Source organism: Macrobrachium nipponense, chromosome 2 (genome assembly GCF_015104395.2).
Source record: "Macrobrachium nipponense isolate FS-2020 chromosome 2, ASM1510439v2, whole genome shotgun sequence".
NCBI lineage: Eukaryota > Metazoa > Arthropoda > Malacostraca > Decapoda > Palaemonidae > Macrobrachium > Macrobrachium nipponense.
Genome location: NC_087201.1, coordinates 56,825,923 through 56,852,832, shown reverse-complemented (window position 1 = coordinate 56,852,832; position 26,910 = coordinate 56,825,923). Strand labels below are relative to the sequence as shown.

Genomic DNA, 26,910 nt, shown 5'->3' with positions numbered 1-26,910 from the left:
ATGCTCATTTTTAATCCAAGTGTACAAACATTTACATGCACCGATTATATGTAGAAGTAGATTGCGAGATAAGCGTTATTTCCAAGCCAATGAACATCACATAAATCACAAGTTATACAGGTTAAAATAATTTTTAAAATGTCATCAAAACAGTGCCACAGAACCATGCCCATTTCTATGTATACCCTTGCAATCACCACAGTCCATGCAATTCAAAAAAAAAATCAATAAGAGAGAAAGAGGGAGGGGGCTTACAAAATGTAATTACCAGATTCTGAAAAAAATAAACAAAAAAATGAAAAAAATAAAAAAATTAAAACTTTTTAAAACGAAGATGACTTGAATGGCAAAGTAAGGCAGTGTCTAACTGATCCAATTCAAAACCTCGAGTGAAGGTGAAAGCCACTTAAAGAGTAAGAGGACTTCAAATGCCGAACAAACATCAAACAAAGAAATGAAAACTGCTCAAAAAGCTCTGAAACAGATTCCTCTTCGAGTGAGGGGCCGATCCCATGGCAAGAAAGAACAAGAAGCGAATCCTCAAGGCCCTGCGATCCTTTGATCCCCTTTCAAGATCCTCCCGTTGAGGAGCTCAAAATCCCCTCGACACCCAAGGACGGCTGCCCTTCGCCCATCCGCATCTAGGGCTGGATCAGTGGGGCCTGGGGTTGGATGGGCATCTAGGGTTTGAATGGCGACACCACAAATTCTCGCGTAATTCCCCCGGCCCCCAATCCTACCTCTGATACACATAACCAGATGTTACCAGGCCAGTCGATTGTTATTTCTCTTTGCTTCCATATTTCCATCGCGAATATTCACATTATATTTCATATTTTGCAGAAATACTCCTACCATCTTTGCTACTACTCGTGGTTGTGTCGCAAGTCCCTGATGTTATTTCACACTCGAACTAGTATCTATTTATCCACGTCATTCCAATGGGAAAAAAGTATAGGTTTCCCTTTATGTAGAAAAAAAATAAAGCTAAGCATCCTTTCAAATCCTATGAGGTACTGTTTGATAAAGGGTGGCGCTTGTGCTGCGCTAAAATTTTTAAATGTGCACTGATACATGTGTATTTGTATGGGTGTTTATAAATGCAAGGTAGATGAGAACTTTCAAGTATAGGAAACAATCCTAATTAAACCTTATCAGTAATTCTTTCGAGGGCACATTTTCTCAATCTTCTACTTAAGATCTAAAAAGCTGCAATGTATTAAATACAATATGGATATTACTAACTAACCCTTTGAGCCACCCTGTGATTTAGGCGTGCGTGTGTGTGTGTGTGTGTGTGTGTGTGTGTGTGTGTGTGTGTGTGTGTGTGTTGAGTGAGAGAGAGAGAGAGAGAGAGAGAGAGAGAGAGAGAGAGAGAGAGAGAGTACCGTAAACATTAAGCATCGAAGATTACATTATTGTAAGTACCATACATATAAAGTTACTCAGAATATTGCACACAATAGAATGGGCAAAACACCTAAGGAAAAAACTTCGTACGCATCCCGAAGCCAATTCAAATTGAGACTAGGGACGATCAAAACTAAATATGCCTTACAAACATCGATTTCACATTCGAGAAAGAAGAGTCTTGCATCAGATGAGACAAGGGCCGGCCCACGTGGAAGGTCATGGACCCCATGACAGAGAGAGAGAGAGAGAGAGAGAGAGAGAGAGAGAGAGAGAGAGAGAGAGAGAGAGAGAGGAGAGAGAAGAGAAAGGGGGGAGGGTGAATTTACGCTAAATAGTATGGATTCTACATCTAGACCAGAAAACCTACTGGCCACAAGAGCTGGGGAACTGTTTATGTCTTTAGAGTTAAAACCCTTAATTTTTCATCCCTATCGCTCCGTGTTTGAAGTTTCTTGAATACCGTTTTCGCTTCCCTCAGAGTTTTCACATCTTTACCGGAACAATGTTTTTGAATCGTCCATGTACGATCCCTCAAACAAACTTCTTAAAAACTGTAGTCCAGAAAATCCAACAGCCACTCATCTACCCCTCCAATAGTTCTAGAATCCCTTACAAAGACTGTTTAAATATTAGGCCTGGATGATACCTTCCTTTCACTGAGACTTCCGATAAATGAAAGATTTTTAGTTTAAACCGCAAAACTGTACTGAACACAGAGTAAGACAATCAATTTGAAAATGCATGAATTCCACGTCATCTATCAATTTCCATCTTTTATATCTTGAAATATTCAACGCACACGAGCCGCTAGATCATTGCACAACGTCAATCAACGCAACGACATAAGTACCAAATCACTGCATAACGTTAATCAACGCGACTTAAAATTGGCCCACAGTAGGATATTCTTAGTGCACCATTAACACCCTGGACACGAAATGAACACCACTGACCGCAGTAATTATGCTAAAACAAAATAAAGAAATGGTGAGATGCCAAGTGGAACAAATGTTAATTATCAAGCAAAAAACGCCATAGTGTGACCTCAATGGTATTATCCTTCGGATATCTTAAACTTCATCCAGTAGCTCAAGACAAGAATATCGATAACCTCAGACATCATCATAGCTAACAAACTACGAGAATCTAGTCATTACGATTATCTTGACAGCCAAACCACAACGTCAAGACTGCCTACTATTATAGCCTTAACAATAACATTGGCTTTTATGAAGACTTTTAGAAAACCCTCCAACTACAAATAAGCTTCTTTGTGAACCCTAATAGTCACCAAAAATACGGACAAAGCAAGTTTTCCATTTTTTTTTTTTTTTTAGTCAACATCAAATCTATATAACAATGTTCCAAGGTTGTATCATTTTCAACGCCAACTGCCAAAAGACATTTCGTTCTGACGGCAGCACGTTCTTGGATAAACAAGTGGCAGATAACTCTTTAGAAAGAGTATAGCGGTGACAGATGGTCTGGGGTGATTGTAGGTTATTTTAAGGGTTTCCTTCTGGGGTCAACGATTTCCTTGGTTTACAGGTGATCATTTGGCTTTAGTCAACTTTGTTGTTACCAACTTTGTTGTTACTTTTACACCAGTATATACTTTTAAAGTTTTCTAACTTGATCAACTAGGAGAAACTAAGAAGAGAGCACTAATGTTATATATACAATTAGTTTATTCATAATTTCTTTTAAAAATGAATCTCTTCACTGAATACAAACGTATGTTGTACATCATTAATTACCTTTACGTAAACAACTATTTGCGCATCGAAAACTGCAGAAGGATGCTTCACTTGAGACTGAATATTACTAGAAAATGACCATTTAACCGGAAAATACAACTTTATAAATAAAATCAAATTAGTCTTGTTTAATCAAGATGCAATCCAGAACATAATGAAGTACAGTTAATCATGATGCACTGGCCAAAATGCAACTTCCAACCGATTTTCAGAGACGGAACTAGTAATTGTTTTGGATATCAAAAACATTGACAATTTTATTACTATACTTTTTAGACACTTAAATAAAAATTTTGACAATTTTAATAGTCACGTTATTAACAAGCTTAAATGTTAACTGAACTTGTGCAGCTGAAACAGACTGAACCCAGAACACAATCCAGAAGCATTTATAAGCTAGAAATTATGGTCGGGCCCTTGAAGTCTACATAAACGAGTTCCGGGGAACAATTTTGTTGGTATCACGACGAGACTCAAAAACTATCAGAGATTTAAATCAAATATCTGATCACTATTTGTTCATATAATATATTTATATATATATATATATTATATATATATACACAATATATATCACAGGACCAGAAGAACCTTAGAAAAAAATAGTTCTCAAAAGACAAAATTCTTCACAATGGTTATATCGACACTGCTTTATTACTCAGGAGAGAGAGAGAGAGAGAGAGAGAGAGAGAGAGAGAGAGAGAGAGAGAGAGAGAGAGAGAGAGAGAGAGCAACTCTTCCAGATGAGACTTACTTCCCACTTAATGGCAAACCGTTGCCATTACCACTGGAAACAAAAGATGACAGCCTTCTCCAGAAAACCCCTCATCAAAATTAATCGATGCCACGTTCAGTACCCTAACATTCAAACAAACTGTGACCATGGCCAGCTGTAACAAAATAACAGGAGGGGCAAAGAAGCACTTGATGCACAAACACGTATGGCCGAGTTTTCAATCGCTCGTTTACGTCATATTTGCGACTGGCCCTTCTCTTCCCTCTGTTTTAGTCCACTAATTCTTTAAAAAATAAAAAAAAAATCATAAAGAAGCATAAAAAACAAGTTACTTTACATCTACTCTCTAGACTGCAACCGAAGAGAAATCATTTGTACACAAATATTTCCTGATATACGCAGCTAAGTGTCCCACGAATAGAGCAGTAGTGCTTGTATCCATGGCCAAGATACATTTCTTTGTCGGTATTAGTCTAAAAGACGCTAAAAATTGTTAGCACATGTGGCTCAACAGTGATAAAGCCCTAATGAAGGACAAAGTCACCGTGAAACCTCAACCTTAAGCAAAGCTATTTTAAAACCTACGTGGACTTCAGAACGGTATTCTGAATAGTGCAGTCTAAGGCACGGGCGGCAGTTCAAACATTTAAACGGAAAAGATCCGTGAAATTCACATTTTTCTGGAAAGAAGAGGAAGCACGGATGCTGCACTTGGACTGTGTCAATGTTCTAAAAATGGTCATTCTAAATCTTCTGTACTCATAATCCACACTACACTACTACACTAGTGTGAAGACAATTTAAGCCTATTCTGTTGTTTATGAAGTAAAATCGAATAAATTGCCCTTTCACTGGTCTTGAAATGAATGTAAAGTTGCAACAGAAGCCGATAGAAAATTTGTGATTGAAAAGAAAACAGGCAATGTTATTACGCACTTCACACTTTTGAGCAGAACCAATTTCTCTTTTTATGAAACTACTTCTGTTGTCGATGAAAAGAGCCATCAGATTATGGGTGTCTATGAAACTGCATTAAGAATATGAATATGATGTGAACGCCATAAATAGTAAGCAAAAATTATGAAATGTATATTTCTAGATGGAAATGTGATACCAAAACTCTGAAGCCTTTCCTAATTGGTTTGATACACCAGGGGAATTTTAATATTGACAAATGGCGAATCTAATATTTGTCTCGAAGGAACCTCAACAGCGAGAATTTTCAGAGCATGCCTGACTCGCCTCTCCAGTTGACTCAAGAATTGATACCATCATGAAAAACTGGAAGTTGCTCGGCGGAAGACAGTCGCTTCTCGCAAAGAGAAGATAACCTAATCAGATAACGTTACGGAAATGAACTTGGTAATAAGGTCTTCACGATGGGCTACTTAGGAAATACTTGACAGATGCATGCGCAGGCTTGCAATTTCCTTTTACTGTCAAGAAATAAGGTCATATAGAATCAAGGAAGGTGGAGAAATTCATAGCATTTAAACACTTAGTCTATAAGAGGATAAATATTAGAATTGATTATATATGTGAAGGAATTTAAATCCAAAAATAGCGGTAAAGGGTATGTGACAAGTGCTAGTGTCCATGTAACGAAAAACTGTTACTAGATTGGATCGAATAAATCAACTGTGGGATATAGACGACATGATAGTACTGAATAGAATAAAAACTTCAAGACCAAAATTTGCTTAAGAAAATAAAACAATTGAATCAGCAAATACCAATCCCGGATAGATGATTGTTGTATGGTTATTAACAAGGCATTGGTTATTAAGACCCTGAAAAAGACAGTAGTGTGATTTGTTTGTTGGTAGAAGTGTACGTGATGATAATAATTGTCATGCAAAGCTCCTTTGGAGAGGCAAAACGAAACTTCAATAGCCGACTTGGCAGAAAAAGAATTAGAGAATGATTGGTTCTGAAGATCTCTATGAAATGTGCACTAAAGCCCACCCAAAAGGAACACCACCTCGTGGAAGCGTGAGCCTGATTCAATTCTCGAAAAGGAAATTTATGCGAAACACGTTTTGAGGTGTTGATGAGAGAGCGAACCTGATCAGTCAATTAGAAAATAAGTCCGAAATAAAAGCAGGCTGAAAAATATATATCGGAAATGAATGGAATGGACAGAAAGTTGTGTGAAAGAAGATATCAGAGTAGAATCTGGGCTTGTTCGAAGTCGAGGGAAATGCAATCACTAATCCAAAGCACAAGAAATGAATCTGCAGCATGGAATACAAAAGCCTCATCTACAGTCAAGTGAGCAGCAATTCCACGGCCACTGTGAAAGGAAAGTGAGCCCAATGAGGAGCCTGAAAAGTTATCCTTCCGCGTCAACATGAGATACTCCAGCAAAGACAAATCACCAACCAGAAGCCGGGGCTAAATGCTACATTCGACCGGGAGAGACTGCACACCATGAATTTTAAGCACAACGAAAGGCCCCAGTGGGTGACAGAATTTCAAGGAAGAAATTAAAGGATGTTCCAAAGATGGGAGCAAATACCACAAGCAAAAGCTGCTCTGATCAATTATTTTGCTAGAATTAATGATAACTTTGGTGCAGAGCAAAAGACCCAAGTTAATGAATGCCTTCAACACAATGGAAGGCAGCCTCTGATTGCAAGATGTCAAAAACTTAACTTATTAACTATACACACAAACAAGTAAAAGTTTTCTGTACAGCATAAAATGCTGTAGGAAACTTGCAGTCACGGTCCAGTGGTGACCTGTGTTGTTGGCACCTATAGCGATGCCACACGCATGATCATGGCTACATTTAACCTTAACACACTTCTGAAGCAGCGTAACTTGGCAACGTTGTAAACCTTCAGTGAATGTCTAGTTGACTGAGTTAAGCTTCGTTTTTTAGTTAACAAATAAGCAAAGTCCTCCAGGAGTAGGAACTGGTGCGCAAAGGTAAAACAACTATTTTACCCAAGTTCTCCACAACGCAGTTTTTACAGTAAAAATCAACCAAAGTGAAAGGAAGCAAGATGACAAGGTGAGCTTGCTCCCCCAAGAAGCCTAATGCGGTAATTATAACGCAATCTCAATTCCGAAAACCCTCACGCAGTGCTACCGTACTAGGTACGGCCCTCAGAAATCTCTTAATAACTCACCGAGGCCTATTCATCCCTGAGGGTGCACGTAGCATTCATAAGACCTCTCCTTTATTAGTGTCACGTGACTCAAAATTCCGACCACCACCAATGAAACGGTTCAAGAGTGCCAGGTATTCTCGCCATACGACTCCCACTCATTTATCAAAGAGGCAAAGTTGCAACATGGCAAGCGTGACACACTCACTGAAGGACAGAGACAGATCATCTCCTTTGATGCACAGCAATGAAGGAAGCTCTGCTTTTATAACATGCAGTCCCTTGACCTCAGTCGTGACGACAAGTTTGACAGACACATTGACGGACAGAAAACAAGGCGCTTCCTTTCTACGAGATGCTTTTTTATCAGGTTGAATATATATCCTTCAGCCATGCAGGAAGTATTGCAACTCCTCAGAGAAGTGTTTAGATCCTACCTTTGTGATAAGCTTGACTGAAACCCCTTCGACAGGAGTTGTGATGACGCACTCTTTTATACAAGAGTAGCTGGAATACTTTCAACCATGTAAGAATTAATGTAGTGTAAAGGAAGCGTATAAAAAAGATGACGAACGAACGAACGAGAGAGAGATGAAAACTTTCAGTAAAGGAATAGTAAAGAATATCCAAGCCAACTAGTGTATTGTGTCCAAAATGAATGTATGGCTGTTCCAGCAAAAGAAGCAGGGAGAAGGAAGACATGAAGGGAGCTTCACAACCAGAAGTGATTAAATAAATAGTCACCCAACCCTCCAGAAAGAACATGACAAACCACCACCACGTCGCAGCCGTGCACGACTCTCTCACTGGTTTGCACAGTGCGCATGCGCTCATACTTTCACGCCATACAGATCATTATTTCGACCCATCAGAGGTAATCATACCTAAGTATGCTTATTAAAGTCACTCAACCTTCTCTTGCACTTAATTCGAGCACCGCCGCCTGAATTACTCTTCGCTACCGTCTGAGGAGACGACCACACTCGCCTATTACTTTAGTTAACCGTTGTTAGTGTGGACAAAAAACTTATGACTATGCAAAAATATTAAGGCTACTTCAAGATGCAGAGCCAAAGTACAGCCATTCTCTCTCTCTGAAATGAAAACAAAGTGACAGGAATGAAGAGAGAAGAATTCAACGAAGGTTACCTTCAGGGATTTTCCACTGCCTCATACACTAACCCAACTGGCTGCCAACTCTCCATGACTCACTATCTTTAGAACTTAAAAATCGGGTATATATATATTCTCTTATGAAACTAAGACGCGGTTATCTAATTTAAACATCTGACATACGTATAATGATATGTCTATGTCCAAGTCAGATTAAGTTACCGAACAAAGCAAGAAACAATCTCGCTATCACTACAACGGACAGATCAATCTACGCGTCTGAATAGCCAACGCGACAGCACCTATCTTGAGAGAGAGAGAGAGAGAGAGAGAGAGAGAGAGAGAGAGAGAGAGAGAGAGAGAGAGAGAGAGACTTACACGAATAAAACCATGACATTATTCAATCACTAAACCAAGAAATCCCTAGTGTATGCTAGAAACAATAGCAGCATACACAATGGCCTTTGAAAAAATGCAGTCAATTTTAAAATGCTTATTTCAAACTAAGACACTCGATTAGAAAAATCTAGCCGACGCAACCATCTGCTTAATACTGAACATCATCACAATGCTCCTACGGGATTCTTAATCCTTAAAACCCAAAAACAATAGAAAAGACCCCTACGTAAGTAAAAGCCTCATGCAAAGCAAACAAACTGGAACCAATGGTTAGTTAGAGGAAGAAAAACTCGAACATCTACCAGTGGTTCTTTTAGAAGGAAAGTAAAACAGCTGCCAGTGATTGAGTCATTAAGTATAATGTAAAAAATAAAAACTTACTGAATCCTCCATCGTGGCGAACTTCCGTTTTCTTTCCCTGAGTAGGATTCCACGAGAAAAGGTCTTCAAAGAACTCTAACTATCAGGAAATGCTCCTTTGGATGCAATTCCTCCAACAACGTGTGTCAATCCAACTTCAGAACCCAGTGTCAGATTCATCACTAACTTTCAGAAGTAAAGGATCACATTTCTCCTCCAAACACTGACTCGACTGGCCTATTTGGAGGGTAGCATGTTAAAATCAACTCCCTCTACCAGGACAAACTCCACAGAGTAGTTCCTAAATGAGAAGCTCTTTAACATACCATCTGCAAAACAGCATCTCAATAAATGTAAAGACACTTTCCTACAAGAACAAAGGCATCAGAAGGACACCTGAGCCATGCGGATATCACTTATGAACAGACTAACACGACGTCGCATCAGTTTCAGCACAAAACACACGAATAATTTCTTACGAAACGACGAAATCACTGGGAAACATTTAACAAAGCGCCGTGTAATGCATGGCTTTGTAAGTGCACTCCACTAACGCTCCCATCCAACCACCATCACATCACCACCACAACTGGTCGTCCTCATGCCACTCCTGGCCCTAGTACACACAAACACTCACACAAACATATGTTAGCCCCTCCCTCCCTCCCTTCCTTTCCCTATAACTCCCAAACTACCAGTAGAGTGGAGAGGGAGAATGTCGAGGACTTAAACCCATTACATTCATCTCTTCTTCAACACAAAAAGAACTTTGGCAAACACCACCACCGTCGACATTTCTACGCCCAACCCATTTGTCGTCGTGCTAAAATTCCTAAGGCCTAAGAACATCACAAAATATGAATATTATCACCCAGAAGTAAGTGTGGCGTAAGGTAGGGAGCAATTTTAGGCTCTTGCCAACCCTGCAACATTTTCCTTTAGATCCTCTTGAAGCACGAGTCTGTTGCCAGCTGTATAACAATGGCTTTACTTGGGTGATGCAACCACCAGACCACATGCGACCGAGGAACGCATTGTCAACACAGCTGATTACGCCATGAGGCTGCCAACATTTCTCTCAAGATCATGAGCAGGTACATAAAATAGCATAAGTACGTCTGACAACATGCCAAACAGTTTCCTATAGTAGGCTTTGCCAATTAGGGACAAGTGGCAGGTTTTTTTTATCTTTGGAACTTTAAGGGCCAATATTCATAAACAAAAACGGGATAAGAAATGTAATTAGTAAGTTCCATCTTCAACTGGTCTGATGATCTGCCACTGCAGGATCATTTCCTCCGGGCGAAAGGAATCCCCCCCCCCCCCAGCAAGCTCGTATCAAGCATGGGGTCAACCACAACGAACTTGTATTATATAAAACAAGAGTTCTCTACAACAACAATGCCCTCTTTCATAGCAGCCACCATATCGACGCTGAGCATACATAAAAAAAACTCCCTTTCACAAACTGATACACACACTGACTCCACTTTCACTTCTAGACTTGTGGCTGGCTTTCTCGTGAAGAAACGACTCGGGATGGAAACCTGGCTATTCTGTCCAGCAATACCAAAAAATTTACTAATATAGGCAAAGCAAAAAATAAATAAATAAATAAAACATGAAATTTTTACTCTTAATATTTTTTACTCGACAGACAATGCTGTCGCCGGCTATTGTAAATTAAGATTGGGAGACTTTAAAACATTTTTTCAATGGCTTTTCTCAGTCAACGAAGGTGTGCTACATAGGAATACGAACCGAAGAGAAAATTCACCTAACATTTTACAAAACGTTCTAGCGGTCTCTCGTACGATCAAATGACTCCAGAGGAAAATAACATGAATAGCGCAGTGCATATATATATACATATACATATATATACATATATATATATATATATTATATATCACATATACATAATAATATATATATATACTATTACATATATATATATATATATATATATATATATATATATATATATCTCTCTCTCTCTCTCTCTGAGCTTCATTTTCTGTCTACTGAAGACTCTACCTCATCATTTTGATAGATGATTCCAACTTTTACCTCACCCCAGTTCTCTTCTCACAATTACTCTGGATATCAGCATTCACTTTTTCTATCTCTGCCCACGAGAAGTCCCTCAGGAGACACGACTACAGCTTCAGTCGTGGTTAAGCCCTCCTAACCTTCTCTCCTACATTTGTTTCCTTTTCAGAACGATAAAATAACACATAGCAGCCACCGCCACAAACCCCTAAAAAAAAACACACACACAGGATTTCCACACACTTTCTTTAACAAAATACTTGATACAACCTTTCCCCAAGAAAGGAACAGATTTACTGAAAAAAGAATAATGGAGTTCAACAGGATGCATGTTACTGGTTACGGGACTTTCATCAATACCTACAAAATTGACAGTAGATACCAACTCTCTCTCTCTCTCTCTCTCTCTCTCTCTCTCTCTCTCTCTCTTCGACACTAATGAATCAAATAGTGACAATTTTTGCAATACAAAAAAATTTTAATAAATACACTAAAGCCTGACGGCTTACCAATATCAACAAGTCTGTGTACAGCTGATATTTAGGATTTGCTTTTTATAAATTTGACCTTCTGTTACCAGTTATCCTCACCGAAGGCATCAGTCCCTCCAAAGGAGGAAGGATAAACGTAATGGTTTTATATATATATATACTGATAGCGATCGCCGAAAATCGTGACTAACTTCAACAGCTACCCTAATGACAAGGGTTGCAAAGGTCCCTTTACTCTCGGGAACATGAAGGAAAGGCCTTCAGAGAGAGAGAGAGAGAGAGAGAGAGAGAGAGAGAGAGAGAGAGAGAGAGAGAGAGAGAGAGAGAGAGAGAGAATCTTTTGAACAGTGAATGTACTAATATTCGTGGAACATATTTACAGGAAGAGAACAGGACAATTTACAATATTAAGGACGAAACCTTTGAAAAAGATCTACAAGTTGACATTTTCCCGGACATTTCAATGTTGCAGATGCAAAATGTTCAGAATATTTACATTAACTGCCAAGTCTATTATTTTTTCACCTTTTCCTTATTCTGCGGACTGTGGGATGAACAGAACAAAATGTCTCCACTGGTACTTCAGGATATTAGGCAATACCGTGCGAAGAAATTTACAGAAAATTTCCCGGCCACATACATACATACCAGTGGGTAGTCTTAACAATTGCTAACGTGGCGTTGTTACGAACAAAAGCAAAAGCGCTAAACATGCACACTGCCAAGAGGAGGAGGCTCTTCCATATCTGAAGATCTGCCGTTCAGATGAGCTGACCTTGAAGACGGTGAAGGATAGAATGGGAGGAGTGGGAGGAGATGTTCGGTTTCAATCCTCTTAAAAACACCAACGCCCATCAACGCCCGTTCAAAGTGGTTCCTTCCTAGCTCTTCACACACTTATAGGTATACAATAAGAATGAACTTACGCGATCCAGTTTCATTAAGTTTACAATATCAAATGATCACATCTTTGATATTGTCTTATAAATCACGTATCCCATTGGCAATCTGCCTTCGAAACCGCTTACTTCACTATGGCCCTGTTTTACCCATAGGCCGCACGAGATGATATTTTTCGCAAAGGATGACACCCACACATTTAGCCTGCACAAGCAACCGAGGGAAAACGTGCAACCAAGTATTAAAAAGCCTTCATTACCCACATCAAATACATCAGGTCACTAAAAAAAAAACGGGAATCGACCTTTCTCTGACATGAGAAAGCAGAGAGCAAAGCTGAGGGGCTCTTTCACCTCGCGACGCGTTGCAACGGTCCCCACTGCTCATTATGAGGCGCTTTCTCTCGATTCGTTAAGTTAGAGATTCTTTAGGATACTCGTCACCTGGGGCGGGGAGGGGCAGGGCAGGGCGGAAGCATTGGAACAGAAAACAAAGGCCCCAAGAACAAGATATCTTTAAATACCCGAGTCATAATTTTGTCATAATCATCACAATTTTGAATAACACCGCCATATTGTTTTTATCATCACAATCTTCAACAACATTTTTAAATTCATCCAAACCGTACAAATTATTACAACTCAAATCTACAGAAAATCTGACACTTTTGGATACTAATGGAAGGAGCTGTTGCAAATATATCATTGTCACAATTTCATTTTGATACCTTGATAAGATGTAGAATATAGAATTTAGGGCCAAGGCCAAGCGCTGGGACATTCCTCGCTGAAACGGAAACGGACAGTAAGAAGGCTTGACAAGTTTAACAGGATAAAAACCTCGCAGTTGCACTATGTAACAATTGTTAGAGAGGGTAGAAGTCAGTTGTTAGAAAGAATATGAACGGAGCTACAGTAAAAGGAATGAGAAGAGGTTGCAGCTAGGGTCCAAAGGGACGCTACAAAGACCCTTGAAAATTATTTACATTTATTAAGCATGGGATTAATAGATTTAAACCTTTTCAAGTGGACAAAACATAATCAACATCCGCTCTTCACAGTAGAATCCAGAAAATTGGTTAAGAGTTTTGTCATGGGAATTCGACAGTTCAAACATTAACACCAAACTAAATACCAAAAATATAAGCTTTCCAATGCTGAAATGGCAATCTCGTCAATGAATGACACCGGATAGCTGTGAAATTCGTTATCTTTCAAATCCAATTGTATCCAAGAATTTCTATGTCATTTCCAAACATAACGAAAAGTTTGCCTGACAATCGATCAAGTTTCAGCTCCCAATAAAATATCGTGATTAATTTTGTTCATGAAATATATGTAAATAATATTTTCCAAGTGTAAGTTGAGCACTAAACCCGTATATACTAGAGACTTGTAGGTAATTACCACTACACAAAGAACTTGAATGGTATTCGGAAACTAGCTTATATGCTAACGCAAGGAGGAATAAGATACACCTTAACTCGACTCCTGTAGGTATACAGGCTTCTCCAAGGTCGTCTTATGTAAGTAGAGGCCAGGACTTTTGGATTCACGTCTAACATTCCAAGTCCACCATCAGTAAGCTTAACGCTTCCACGTATCCGACTGTACTTGCGAAGTCGAACGCATAGCAGAAGCAATTCTAGGATCGCCAAGTTCATTCGTAGGATCGATTCAGGCGTCATCGTAAAACAGAATAAGTTTCTGCACAATGAAACCTTTACTCTACCGGCCTTCACTCGCTCGTTTTCGCCATAAATGTTCAAAAATAAATATCCATGTTTTTCATTCTGGTTTCCATTACCATCCAGTTAACGAATCGCTCACGAGTCTCTGATTTTGGATGTCTTCTGCGCTGGCTGGAAACCACATTTTTTTATACTTAAAATTCTATAATGTAAAAGTTCCAATTTTCATTTTCACAGTCAATCTCCGATTACAACATGTGATAGCATCATTATTCTAAGATGCATTCCTCCTCCTGGGCATAATTTCCTTATCAATGCATTTATGAACCTTCCAGAAGGTTAATTATCACGAGCCATTTTCTTATTATAATCATGTGCTGCATGGTAATTTGTGCGAAAATGATCACAGTACGTCATCGGTTCGATCACCATTCTGCATTAATAATCCATGTATACAATATGTATGACCTATGCATATTCGCGCAGTTTATGCTTTCTATTCGTTCAGAAATCTTACAACTCCACTTTCATACGGTTCCCATCATTGCGTCCATCGTGGTGACTCTCAGTCACCACATCAAAAAAGACTGCAACACCACGCATTTTCTCTTGGTGTCGACCAAGGCCTCCCCCTCACAAAAAAAAAAAAAATTAATAAAATGGTCTCGCTTCTTTGCATAAAATTGGCTTTACGTCATTCCCTCCATAACGATATACCTTTAAGGTTATTTTATCACTACGTGTCTGGTACCACTGGTCGCAGGCTTCTCAATTATATATTCACCTAACCAAGTTTATTGAACTTTGTATTTTTCGTGTCATTGCGTTAGGGTGGGTCAATTTCCGAACTAGTACCCAACATAAAAAAATATCTGGAATTAACTAATGCATCTTCGACGATATTGCTCACGAAAGCTTAAATTAAAGAGCCAAAAGCACAAGACTAGTAAGCACACACTACTAAGCAATTCAAAGAAGTGCATACTAATGAAGTACGACCACGAAGATGAAAGAGAGGAATATAAAAATACCCATTAATCAGAATGAATATCACATCTGCCATTCCCCCTCCCATTCACTGGTTTTAAGTGAATGCTCAGTGAAGCATTTGGCCCAAATAGCACACGCAACTTCAAAGCTAATGATTAAAATAACCGAAGCCAGAGTAGCCACCCACCCCTTCCCCCCGACCTTCACGTAGACAAAAATGAGAACGAACTCTGTTGCCTATTGTGAACTGGCACACAGCACTTCGTGGAAACGACCTGCCCAGATCTCTCCTACCATCCTGTTGAAGGACAAATTCTTCGCGACAAAACACAGCCATTTTTAATTTGAACGGTAATAAAAACTATAACACACACACAGACACTAACAGAAAACTATCTTCGCACGCGGGCGTACATTATTGTCAAGGAGACATGTACAGTTTGTGTTGTACATCAACATCCATCCGTAAACTCACTTTCACACAGGATGAATTCTGAAAGTTACAGCAAAGTTTTTCTCTTTTCAGATTTTTTAATCCAAATCAATTTGAAGCTCACTGCCCCTAAACTGTTAATAAATATAGTGAAGAGGTTCAGTCACGGTCATGTTGACATACTTCAACGAACTCCGACGTTTATTTTGAAAGTTAATTTCTCGTTCGCGAACAATACCAAACCAATTTGGACAGACGATACTTCCTCCGAAGGGCAGATGCACTCCAACGCTTATTTTATTCCCGTTCCTCCCACAACTCTCATTCGCATCTCGCAGCTTTGTCCCCCTCCTTTCAGAAGGAAGACTGTCAACAGTTGACATCACCATGCTTGGAAAGTTACATCTTACAACTTGTCCTGTTATTTCACTGGTGCAGCTCCTGCTGATGCAAACCCTGCCGTGCAAGGAAGGGGACACGATGAATACATTAAGAAAGGGAGTCCCAAAATATGAATACATCAGTATGCTTCGTGCAGAGAATGATTAAAAGGAAATTACCATTTGAATCAGAACAATACTATGACGCAGATGTTATGACATCTCTTATTGCACATAATGGCGTATCATCAAGGGATATAAATATGTAGTCAAGACAATTATGTGGACGAAATCCTGCCACAAATGACCTAAAGCTAGCCATTCCCCTCCACAAAGAATCTTTCAATCGTATATACATAATGTTTATAAACACTAACCTCCTTCCCCCCTAATAAAGCTCACACCACTGAATGAATACTGATGTGTGTACACACACACACACACACACTGATTTTGGAACAGATCATAACGCAATTTTCTCAACCCTCACCCATCGTTTAGGAGGCATGACAACCAGGCTTGCTCAGTATTACAAAGGTCTCCCCCGTTTTCAGGCACTGAAGACTTTTGATGAATTCAAAAGTAGGAAGAACTTTTATCTATATTCTCAATTCATCAAGCACCATACACTTAGAAAAATCGAATGTGACGGAAAATCAAAGCATCTTGCATCCAAAAAGGTAGATGAAAACAAAACTGCTCGTGTGCTCATACGGACGCACAATATTTGGCAAAAACATCGGAAATGAGCCCCCTGGTGGAAGCCCCGACATCCATCCCACTTACCTAATTTGTAATGAGGTTAACGATGTAAACAAACTTCCCGAGAGACTTCGAGAGGAGCCGCGCGAAACGGTAAACTCGAGATTAGTTCCACATGACAAATCAACCTTGATTGCAGCCAAACAGAACACGACTCACACACACAGACACAGGCATACACACATACATACCTACAGAAACAACACCTTCAAAACAAGATTGGGTTTCTTTGCTTTCTCGTCTGGTGCGGCTCTGTCTGGCCACCGAATTCTAGTCAAACCTCCACCTTGCACCTCCCGGAAACTCAATATGCTTCGAATCGTCTTTCCCTTTGTACTTTTCTTTAATCAAGTCTTTTATTAGTTGTCCCAAACCCACTGCCTCCTGCAAATGTATAATACAAGTGAAAGCAAATGATGACTGTTTGGTTCCCATATATACAAGGTTACAAAAGCAAGTGGAGATTACCGTCAATGGGGGAAAAATCAATGTAGAGCTTTTTCTCATTTGACTGACAAAGCGGGAACTGGAAAAAATATCTATTTATAAAATTCTAATATCGTTATATAAAAATTACTTATATATAAACATTGTAAACTGCATGTTTGGTCTCTGAACACACCAAATTCGCCTATGTATGGTGCTCCATCCTGCTAGCACAATGGGGAGGGCTAGCATAAACCTTTCCTGAGAGAGAGAGAGAGAGAGAGAGAGAGAGAGAGAGAGAGAGAGAGAGAGAGAGAGAGAGAGAGAGTGTCCGTAACAACAACCCGCATCTCCCAATACAAATTTTCTCCAACAGCCAGTGAGGGCAAGGTCTGCAAACAGCGGGAAGGCGGGAACCTTAGTATATTTACCAATTGAGCGTGCCTGAATAAATAACTTAATGTGATCAACTCAATAACGCGAAAACTTCTAAGAATGCTACTAATACCGTCCGACAACAGGTAATCAATAAATGCCTAGGCATAACAGTGCGCCCCCCAAATACTTTTGTTTCTTCTCAATCGTATTTACGCTATGAATGTTGACGCCATGTATAATAACGTCGTTCCATCAACATTTTTAAAATGATTGCAGTCAAGAGTTGGAGCTTATGTGCTCATATTGTAGCCCCCTAACTCAATACTTTAGTAGTTATAACAAATGGAGCAAAAACATGGTAATTTGAAGTAAAATGCACCTTTTTTTTTATTACAAACATATATTCTATCATGTCACCATGTGACTGCAGTCTACGATATGAATCTGTTCCGATGTGCAAAAATATGTTTGATATTAAGGAAATCCTATTCTCATTATAATCAACGTATTTTTTCACATTGTATTGTGCGCACACTATATATATTTTAGAAAATATATGCATACACACACTAGATAATTTAAAGATGCAATTTGGCATAATACTTGATGCAAACATTATTACTAACAAAACAATAGATTTACTCTCACACGCAAATTCCAGAGTTGTATGCTAGCATTGCACCAGACGTCCCCCCCCCCCCTTTTTTTTTTTTTTTTTTGGCATGCCTAGGTTGAGTTATATTAAACTCGCTTTCACTGCGCATTCTGGGAGTGCGAAACATAATAAAATTATTTTCAAGTAAATTCTATGATTAGTTTTTAAGAAATAGCGACCCGCTTTTTCAGAGAGTCACGGTACTCTCTTCCATCTCGGGGAAATGCTTCGCGAACCATCACAAGTATCCAAGACCCAATCATGTAAGAATATGAGGAGAGTAAACAGTTTTATGGTCGCCTGTCTAGACCATTCAACTTCAAAAAACCCACACTGTTAGGCAGAAAGTGTCTCTCCGTCTATCTCATTAGGCAATAACAATTAACAACATGAAACTTTAATTGAAGTCATTCCATCCGAGAGAGAGAGAGAGAGAGAGAGAGAGAGAGAGAGAATGTCATGTTCAAGGAGCAACAGAAGGGAAGAGCGAAATCCTTAATATGTACTGCATTAGGCTTAAAAATATAGTGTACTTGCACTAAACTGATTTCGCAGCCTATACAATGTTAACGCCAATGACGGACGATTTATGAATTTCCGCAAATTATATGAGGTTGAGGTTAATAGCAACCTTCATGCCCCTTTACCCAAGGATGGATGGATTATGAAATTTAGGGACAAGCCCAAGCACTGGGACCTATAATGGTCATTCAGCGCCGTAATGGAATGAAATAAATAATCTGATAATTAATGAAATGTAATTGAACGTGATGATAATCTGATGTGAATGAAACTTAAAACCTTATTTCATTAAAAATAAATAAATAAAAAAAAATATAATTTTTTATATTAAAATCCAATTAAAAGTATAACTGCATACACTTGTGTGTATTAGGTGAAAGGTAAAACTGAATATTATTAAAAAAAAAAAGTCAAATTTTATAGTATATATCAATCTCTCTTAAGAACTGTACAAGATTATTGAAATCAACATCATCTCCTAAAATATAAGAAAGTAGTTTCACTGAAAGACCGAATTTCCTGCGGGCCTTCCAAAAATAATTTTTAACGAGATACACTGACCGATCTGTGGTTAACCCACAAAGAAAGGTCACTGAACTGGACTTGTATCATTTGAGGTCAATCGACAAGATATTCCCACGTAAGCATTGTCGATTGTTCTCCTTCGGTCGGAACACAAACTTCACATTACACCGACTATTTCTTCTACAGCTGGTTTGTGAATCTTGGAAACTGGAATTGCCAGAAAATCCATGAAAACAGTTTCTCGAAATATTTAACGAAAATAGAACAATTTTTCGACCGTGAATGAAGAGTCTAAAAGGACTGACACTGACACCACACACAAATGACATCATGCAGGTGAATGAACGCAGCACTCCTCACAAAAAGAAAAGCCAAATAAAACAAAAAATAGCCTTTGCTGCATCATTCTTTCGATTATCCATGTGGGTCACATCGTCCAACGACATAAACGAATCCATTTCCTTGACTGCATTAACTCGCCTCAGGGCAAAAGTGGGTGGCGGTAGGAGGGTGGGTGATCTCAGGGGGGTGTAGGGTTTGGGGGAGAGGAGGTGACACGTGAGTGGGTGGCAGGCAAGAAATAGCAGGGTGTGGGAAAGGAGTCTTCAAAGAAAAGGAGAGAGAGAGAGAGAGAGAGAGAGAGAGAGAGAGAGAGAGAGAGAGAGAGAGAGAGAGAGAGAGATCAATAAACATCAAGCGTCCATATTCATGTTATCGGGTGTTCGTCTTGTGGCTGGCGGTTGGTAAGAAGCGAAATGAGACGGATCATCATCGCTGGAGGCCCAGCGAGGAGGATTTCTGATCCGGTCAAGGTCCTTGGATCTGGTTACGATTCCAAATCGCCGACGACGTCAATACCTCGATGCGGTCTCACTATCTGCAATCTCTTATCCCCACGAAGATGGAGATTACGGGAATGACATGCCCAATATGGCCGCAAACACTGGCGTGAAAAGACAGCAAGTTACTCTTACACGCACAAATCGTATGAGTGAGGAGACGATGACATGATTATACCGTTATCTACTAACCTGTGGAATAGAAGTTAATATAGAATGTTGGCGGTCATTCGCAAAATGCCAGCTTTATTTTACTGCAGAATTCTCAGCCGGGAGTATCTTTCAAAAGCTGTTCCATACATCACTATGATGTATTCCAGTCAGACAATTAATTAGTGTATTGTTAGTTCAAGGGAACTTTTTATGAGCTGAAGCAGACGCAACCCATAGAGAATTTAGGACAAAGGAACACCCCTGGGCCCAGTGAGGCCACTCAGCGCCGAAAGAGAAATCGACAGTAAGGAGGTTTGGTGGGTGTAGGAGGAGGAAAACCTGGTATATGGCTGCACTATGAAACAATTGCTAGAAAGGCAAGAATGTCAGACTGAAGAGCATATGAACGAAGGTACAGTAAGAGAAACGAAAAGGTTGCAGCTAGGGGCCGAAGAGACGCTGTAAAGATCCTTCAACACGTAATACCTACAGTGCACAACGTAAGGTGCCCTGACGGCACTATGCCCCTACGGTGCTCGAGACTTATTGATTCCCATTCCTATTTTCTCACCCTGGCGATACCTTGGGAGAGGTCGATTCTGAGTCTGGATCATCTCTCTGAGCATTTGCTTCTACAATAACTAATTTAACAGTTCAGAGCTATATATACGTTAATACTCGCACAAACAAACGACAAAAATGTCCGTGGCCGCAGAAATGGAAAGTAGGACAATAAACTCTGTTCCAGAGCCTAACATGTGAGGAATAAAGGACTTCTGGAACCCAGGGGTTCGACCAATATATTGCTGGAGATCATTACTATTATAAATAAATGACTCACAGTTTACGAGAAAGTGAGCTATCCTTCAAGAGGACAAAAACTTTCTGACTGCAATCACAAGAACTGACTTCACGAGGCTTGAGTTATGAATGTGAAAAATTGTACTGCAAACGTCCAAAATATTCTCCTGCCACTTATCTAATATCAATTTTACATTACTCTAGATATAGTATCTACCAAAAATATCAGTGTTAATTAAAACAGTCGTCCAAAGTATCATTGTCAAAGCAATTATCGTCGGTCAATAACAGAACTGTCAGGTTACCGCTCAGGATTATTGACTTGTTGCTGTTGTTAAATCAGATTAGTTAAAAAGGAAATACTTTAAAATAAAAAAAATATTTATTATTCATTTGGCAATATGGCACCTCGTTATATTTCATCCATGAGGTCGAAGCTTGCTTCAACTCAAAATCTCAAGCGGCAACTTTTCTTGTGACAGACATCCCCCCAAAACACTTCTAAGTGTGTGTGAGGATACAGCTACATAAATTTAGCTCTGATACGAAGGGAGAGAAACAAAACACACATACATACGAACTGATGGCTGAACACCGTCAGGGTGGTGTCATAGAAACGCTGAGAAGGGGGGGGGGGAGAGTGAGGGAGTTACTTGTGGGAGGGGGCTTGGTAAGGAGCGAGGTTAAGACCTCCTTATCTCAATCAATAAATGCCAATGCCACAGAAATTTCGTCAACACAGCCACATTTGTCACGTACCCTTCCTACCATACCAGGCAAATTCATACTTACGTTAAAAAAATGTAAACTATATTGAATAATAAAGAGACGTGCAGCAAGCTCTCTCACAAGTGGAGTTTTCTCTCTTCATAAAAATTTTTTTCTCTCTGTTCACCCAATTTACACATTCATCTATTCCAATTCTCCCTAAGCCTAACCTACCTAAGAACGCTTCCCACAAGTTATTTGCTAGGCACTTTTTTTTTTACAATAAATATCTACAGCCCTTTCAGCAAATATGCTTCCAATACTAAAGACTTTTCATGCCCTTGATTAATCATTCATTTTTCGTAACATTACACAATAATTAAATAGGTCTACCGAGCAATATTGCTACTTCCTTCATAGTGTGACGCAATCTGGCGGCCTCAGCACACTTCAACAGTTGTCACGATCCTCCTCCTCTTCCATACCAGACCTCCAGAGTCAAGGGGTAAAGGTATACAGACCTGCTGCAGCTGCTGCCACGCACTCTCTAGTCGGCCAGCAGGTGGATCCACCACTACCACCAGCGGCAAATCATGACAACCAAGAGCGAGACGAGGCCACTATATGGCCTGACAGGACAGACCCAATCATTCGTAGGCACCAATTTTTTTTTCGTGCAGCTGCGGCATAACAGGGGCTGTTTACAGGTGGTAAACTCTGCCCAGCTTTGGCCCAGAGGCAATACAGGATAACCTCAATGCCGTTTATTCAATGGTCTGCAACAAGACAATTAATTCTGATATCCCAAATAATCTTGATTTCCACTTCCACCGTCTACAGTTATCTATTTACGTCTTCCAGGAAGATCTACGATATTTTCACATGAATTGTATCCACGAGGTATTAAATCCACTGAAGTGAAATGCGTGGGCGAAGGACGTCACTCCCCGATTCATATTTGCCGTAGGGACAAGCTTTCTTGAAAAGCTTCAGCAGTGTTATTTTTGAGACATTTTCCATTCAATACATGTCGCAGAGCAGCAAAATGAAAGTGAAGATATGGGACCAATGATATATACAGGGACGAACACGATCCACATACAAATGCTGGGGTGGCGAGAGGGGTTAGTATGTGAGAAACTGCCGCCGCTTCTTTTGGCGAGGCAAACACGATTAATCTTGCAAAAAGCACGGACGGTTTTTTCAACTGAAGATCATTTTTTTCAGTAACTCGGGATTCAATTATTTATTTGATTGGACAGTAAGAAGGAAATAAAGAGAATGAGAATGGAGGTACAATAAAAGGAATGAAAGTAGTTGCACTAGTGGCCGAAGGGACGCTCCATAGAACCTTAAGTAATGCCTACATTGCACCGAACGAGGTGAACTGACGACACTACCCCCTACAGAGCTTCAATTATTTAAAAGTGTACAGCTAATGAAGCAGCAACAAAAACAGTAAAAAGGTAAACGAATCTTGTTGCGCGTCAGTACAACACAAACAAAATATCCCACTAAATCTACAACCATCAGCTGCCGCCTTCACTTTTAGTGCGGAATGCAGCAAGCACACCTGAAAACACAGCTTTAAGGATCCTTCACGAGAAAAAAGAAAAAAAAACACAGACCCAAAAATAAGCATAAACTGCACTAACACAGACAAGGACTGGCACGTGGAGTTCGACCTTTGTGATGTCACACCACGAGTTTTCTCGACAACTTATGGTCTTCATCTTAGCCACCCTGCTACTCCTCAACAGCTTAATATTCAAGGCATGCAGATAACTGGCAATGAAGGAAGCAGGTGCTTCAATATTACTAAACAATAAGTGACGGGGGGAGAGAGAGAGAGAGAGAGAGAGAGAGAGAGATTACCGATATCAATAAAAACAATAACTTTCCCAAAGGCTATCTGGCGGATGCTACTGGATTAGTGAAATGTGTGCGGGGGAAGATAACGAGCATAGGACTGACAATCACTAATAGGAACTACTTGTTAAAAAATATCCAGATTCAAGTAAGTCTGGAACAAACGTGAAAATTGCAACACGTTAAGTATGGGACAAGCAAACTTCCATATTATTCGGAGAAACTGTCGGTAACAACTTGGTCAAGAGGGACATTCAAGTAGGAGGTACCGACACTACCTATAGGAAGTCTTGCGTCAAATTTTAAGTAGAGTAAATTCCCGAGAACAACCGTGGACCAACTAACAGCCGATTACAGACAATCAGCATTTTAAACATCATAAAACAAGTAAAAAATGCGTTATAGTTTCTTCAGAGCAATCGAATTTTCTCACAGCCCGGTGGTGACAGCGTTGCCACACGCACAATCATGGTTAACAGGAGGCGAAAAAAAAATGCGAGTGGGCTGCAATTAGGTATGTTTGATGACTGGAGGATAGATAATCAGCATACAAATTTGCAGCCTCTTGCCTCTGTAGTTCGATGTAAGGGCGGACGGCCAGACAAATACTTCTCCCGACCGCTTTCGTTTACAGAAAAATAAAACCACGTTAATAATTATGGTGAAGATACTCTTATTCACATCTTGCTCCTGGTGCCAAATTTATATTTTTTTCATTATTTGTTCAAAAAACAGCTCTAACGAGGAGAACGAAATAGTAAGAGAATGATTGGACAACAGAAATACTGTATGAGAGAGAGAGAGAGAGAGAGAGAGAGAGAGAGAGAGAGAGAGAGAGAGAGAGAGAAAGTAAACTTCGTCCCGCAATGGTGGCAGTTAAGGCCATGACTTCACCTGCCTGAGAAGCCGAGGCGCCAGTATTATATCGAAATCATTTTGTACCATTTCTTGGGTCCTTTCCTTTTCAACTCTTTCCTTCCCTCGTCGATAAACATTCCGCTTGGCTTGATATCCACGCGTTTGTGGACTAGATAGAATCTTCTTTCCTTGCAACCATACGTAAATATGCATTTTTTTTAAATTGCACATTCATTAACAGTCAACAACCTTAATTTTTTTTAAGAGTTAGCCCATAAACAGCCTGTGCACGATGTTTACGCAAAATGAGTTATTCTTTATTAAGTTGAGTTTCACCTCTCAACAGTTTTCTATTACAGAATACTAAAACTGAGCCTACAGACCAGGAAATTGGAGAGAGAGAGAGAGAGAGAGAGAGAGAGAGAGAGAGAGAGAGAGAGAGAGAGAGAGAGAGAGAGAGAGAGAGCTTTGTAGCTGCTTCTGCCAAGTAAACTTGACCAAGGCCATACTACCACCCCACAGTGGTAGTTCCATCCGTGCACCTCTCACACGTGGTAGTGGAGCACTCTCACACGTAGTAGTGGTGCACTGTAAGCATCTTAAGCTTTTACTTTTTCTCCATTCCCGCTTCTTTTATTAGCCTAGTTGTCCCGCCTCTTTACTAGTATTAGTATTAGTGCAATTGTGGAGTTTTCTCCACATGTAAATCCTTGCACTTCATTCAAATTTTCTGCATCTCTCTATTCCGTCGTCCAGCATCAAATGCCCTTTTTTCTCGTCTTGCGCACTTGATGGCCTAAATGCCCCAGTGCTTGGCTTGACAGCCTAAATTTCATAAAATCACTGATAAAGCTATATCAGCCGATGAGACCGGATGCTTTGGATATGTTCATTTACACTGCGTTACAGTTTTAAATAAATCATTGGGAGAGAGGAAGACGCCACCTGCACTTTATTCAAGAGGTCAAGAAAAATAAAAGTAACAATTTATGAGGGAAATTATACGTCTGATCAAGGTTCAAAACCATTATCACAGAATTCTTCAGCCTTTCAAATAATACCTACAATTGAAATGATTTAGACGAACCACTAACATGAAACGATACCGGTTAAGCTACATACCAAACAACAAGTACAATAAACACGAGGCAGACAACGACAAAACGGACTACGGACCTGGGTAACGGCCTGGTGGATTAGGCCAGCATAATACCCCACGGTTATTTACACGATATCTAATTTAACAAACAACCACCGAAATCTGGTACTTTACCTCCACTCCACCTCATAAGCCAGAACCTTTAAAAGGACACACACACAACACACATTATAAGGCCTCTAAATGCTCTGACACTTCAATGAAGCTTCCAAAAAACTACATAAAACTCAAACCTTTGGTGACGAACCTTCTCCTAAAATCTGTTATGATCAAGGTGGCTGATTCAAAGGCCAACTCACCTGATTCCGGAGACGCTCTGACCAGTCAACTCAGGGACTGTACCCAGACAAACTTCACAAATATTGTCAACTCACAGAAACCAGCTTTGAAGAGAGTTCTTAACCATGAGTCAGAACAAAAATCAAACTACCTAATTCCGAAACAAACCACACCGCTAAAGGGTTCCAGTTACCATCATTGCCATTTCCTTGTTCAAGACACTTAACAAGAACACCACAAAGCATCACGCGGCAAACAGAAATCGGCCCAAAATATGAAAAGCGTCTGCATATGCATAGCACGACATCAAGTTTCTCCGTTGGCATTCCGGACAACTAAGTATTTCAGGAAGTTTGAGTTATCGTTTATACCAATATTTTTCAAATTAATAGATGGATCGGTGTGTTATTTTGCAAAGTTTTTCACACCCTCCCCTAATTTTTTTTTTTATAATCAACTCAAGTTTCCAAATTCACCTTTTCCAGGCGCTTTACTCTCCAATTTGATGGGGTAGCCAGCAAACTTGTTAACGCTTTCGGACATAGGAGCTTGGGTAGAGTATCTACCAATAGTGAATTCCTCACTAGCCCAAACTTTCCTCTTCGATTCCTCCATTCTTCTCCCTTCCTACTCTTCCTTAACATCATTACACACCCTGTAGCGTATGTTCCTTTCTTCATGACTGTGATTGTTTTGATTTTGTTTGCATAAAGTTGTGGTCAAAAGTAAAGTGATTTCATGTTTTTTCTAAATTCACTGTTCTACATATATGTATAAAAATAATTATAAAAAATCATGGTGAAATGACTAGTTTCCATAATATATATATATATATATATATATATATATATATATATATATATATATATATATATATATATATATATATATATATATATATATATATATATATATATATATATATATATATATATATATATATATATATATTATATATATATATAAATATACACACATATACATATATACTAGATATTATATATATATATATATTATACTATATATATTCATATATATATAAATATATATATATATACATATAAATTATAATTTATATCATACAAAAATATATATACATACGTGTAAAATATATAAATATATATAATATATATTATATATATATATATA

General features: G+C 39.3%; 1 protein-coding gene across 15 annotated transcripts in view; it reads right to left on the bottom strand.

Moving 5' to 3' along the window:
- The window catches only part of LOC135220600 (E3 ubiquitin-protein ligase HECTD1-like), a 294,889-nt gene that overhangs the window by 232,383 nt on the left and 35,596 nt on the right, over positions 1 to 26,910 (bottom strand). For 9 of the 15 annotated variants that reach the window (XM_064257876.1, XM_064257884.1, XM_064257880.1 and 6 more), the window contains exon 1: positions 8,913 to 9,482. The exons of 2 other annotated variants lie outside the window; for them this stretch is intronic. In XM_064257876.1, the coding sequence (XP_064113946.1) occupies positions 8,913 to 8,924 (12 nt within the window). In that variant the 5' untranslated portion in view covers positions 8,925 to 9,482. Of the gene's footprint in view, positions 1 to 8,912; positions 9,488 to 26,910 lie in introns of those variants that run through there. 4 more of the 15 variants (XM_064257889.1, XM_064257890.1, XM_064257891.1 and 1 more) reach the window with 2 other exon arrangements.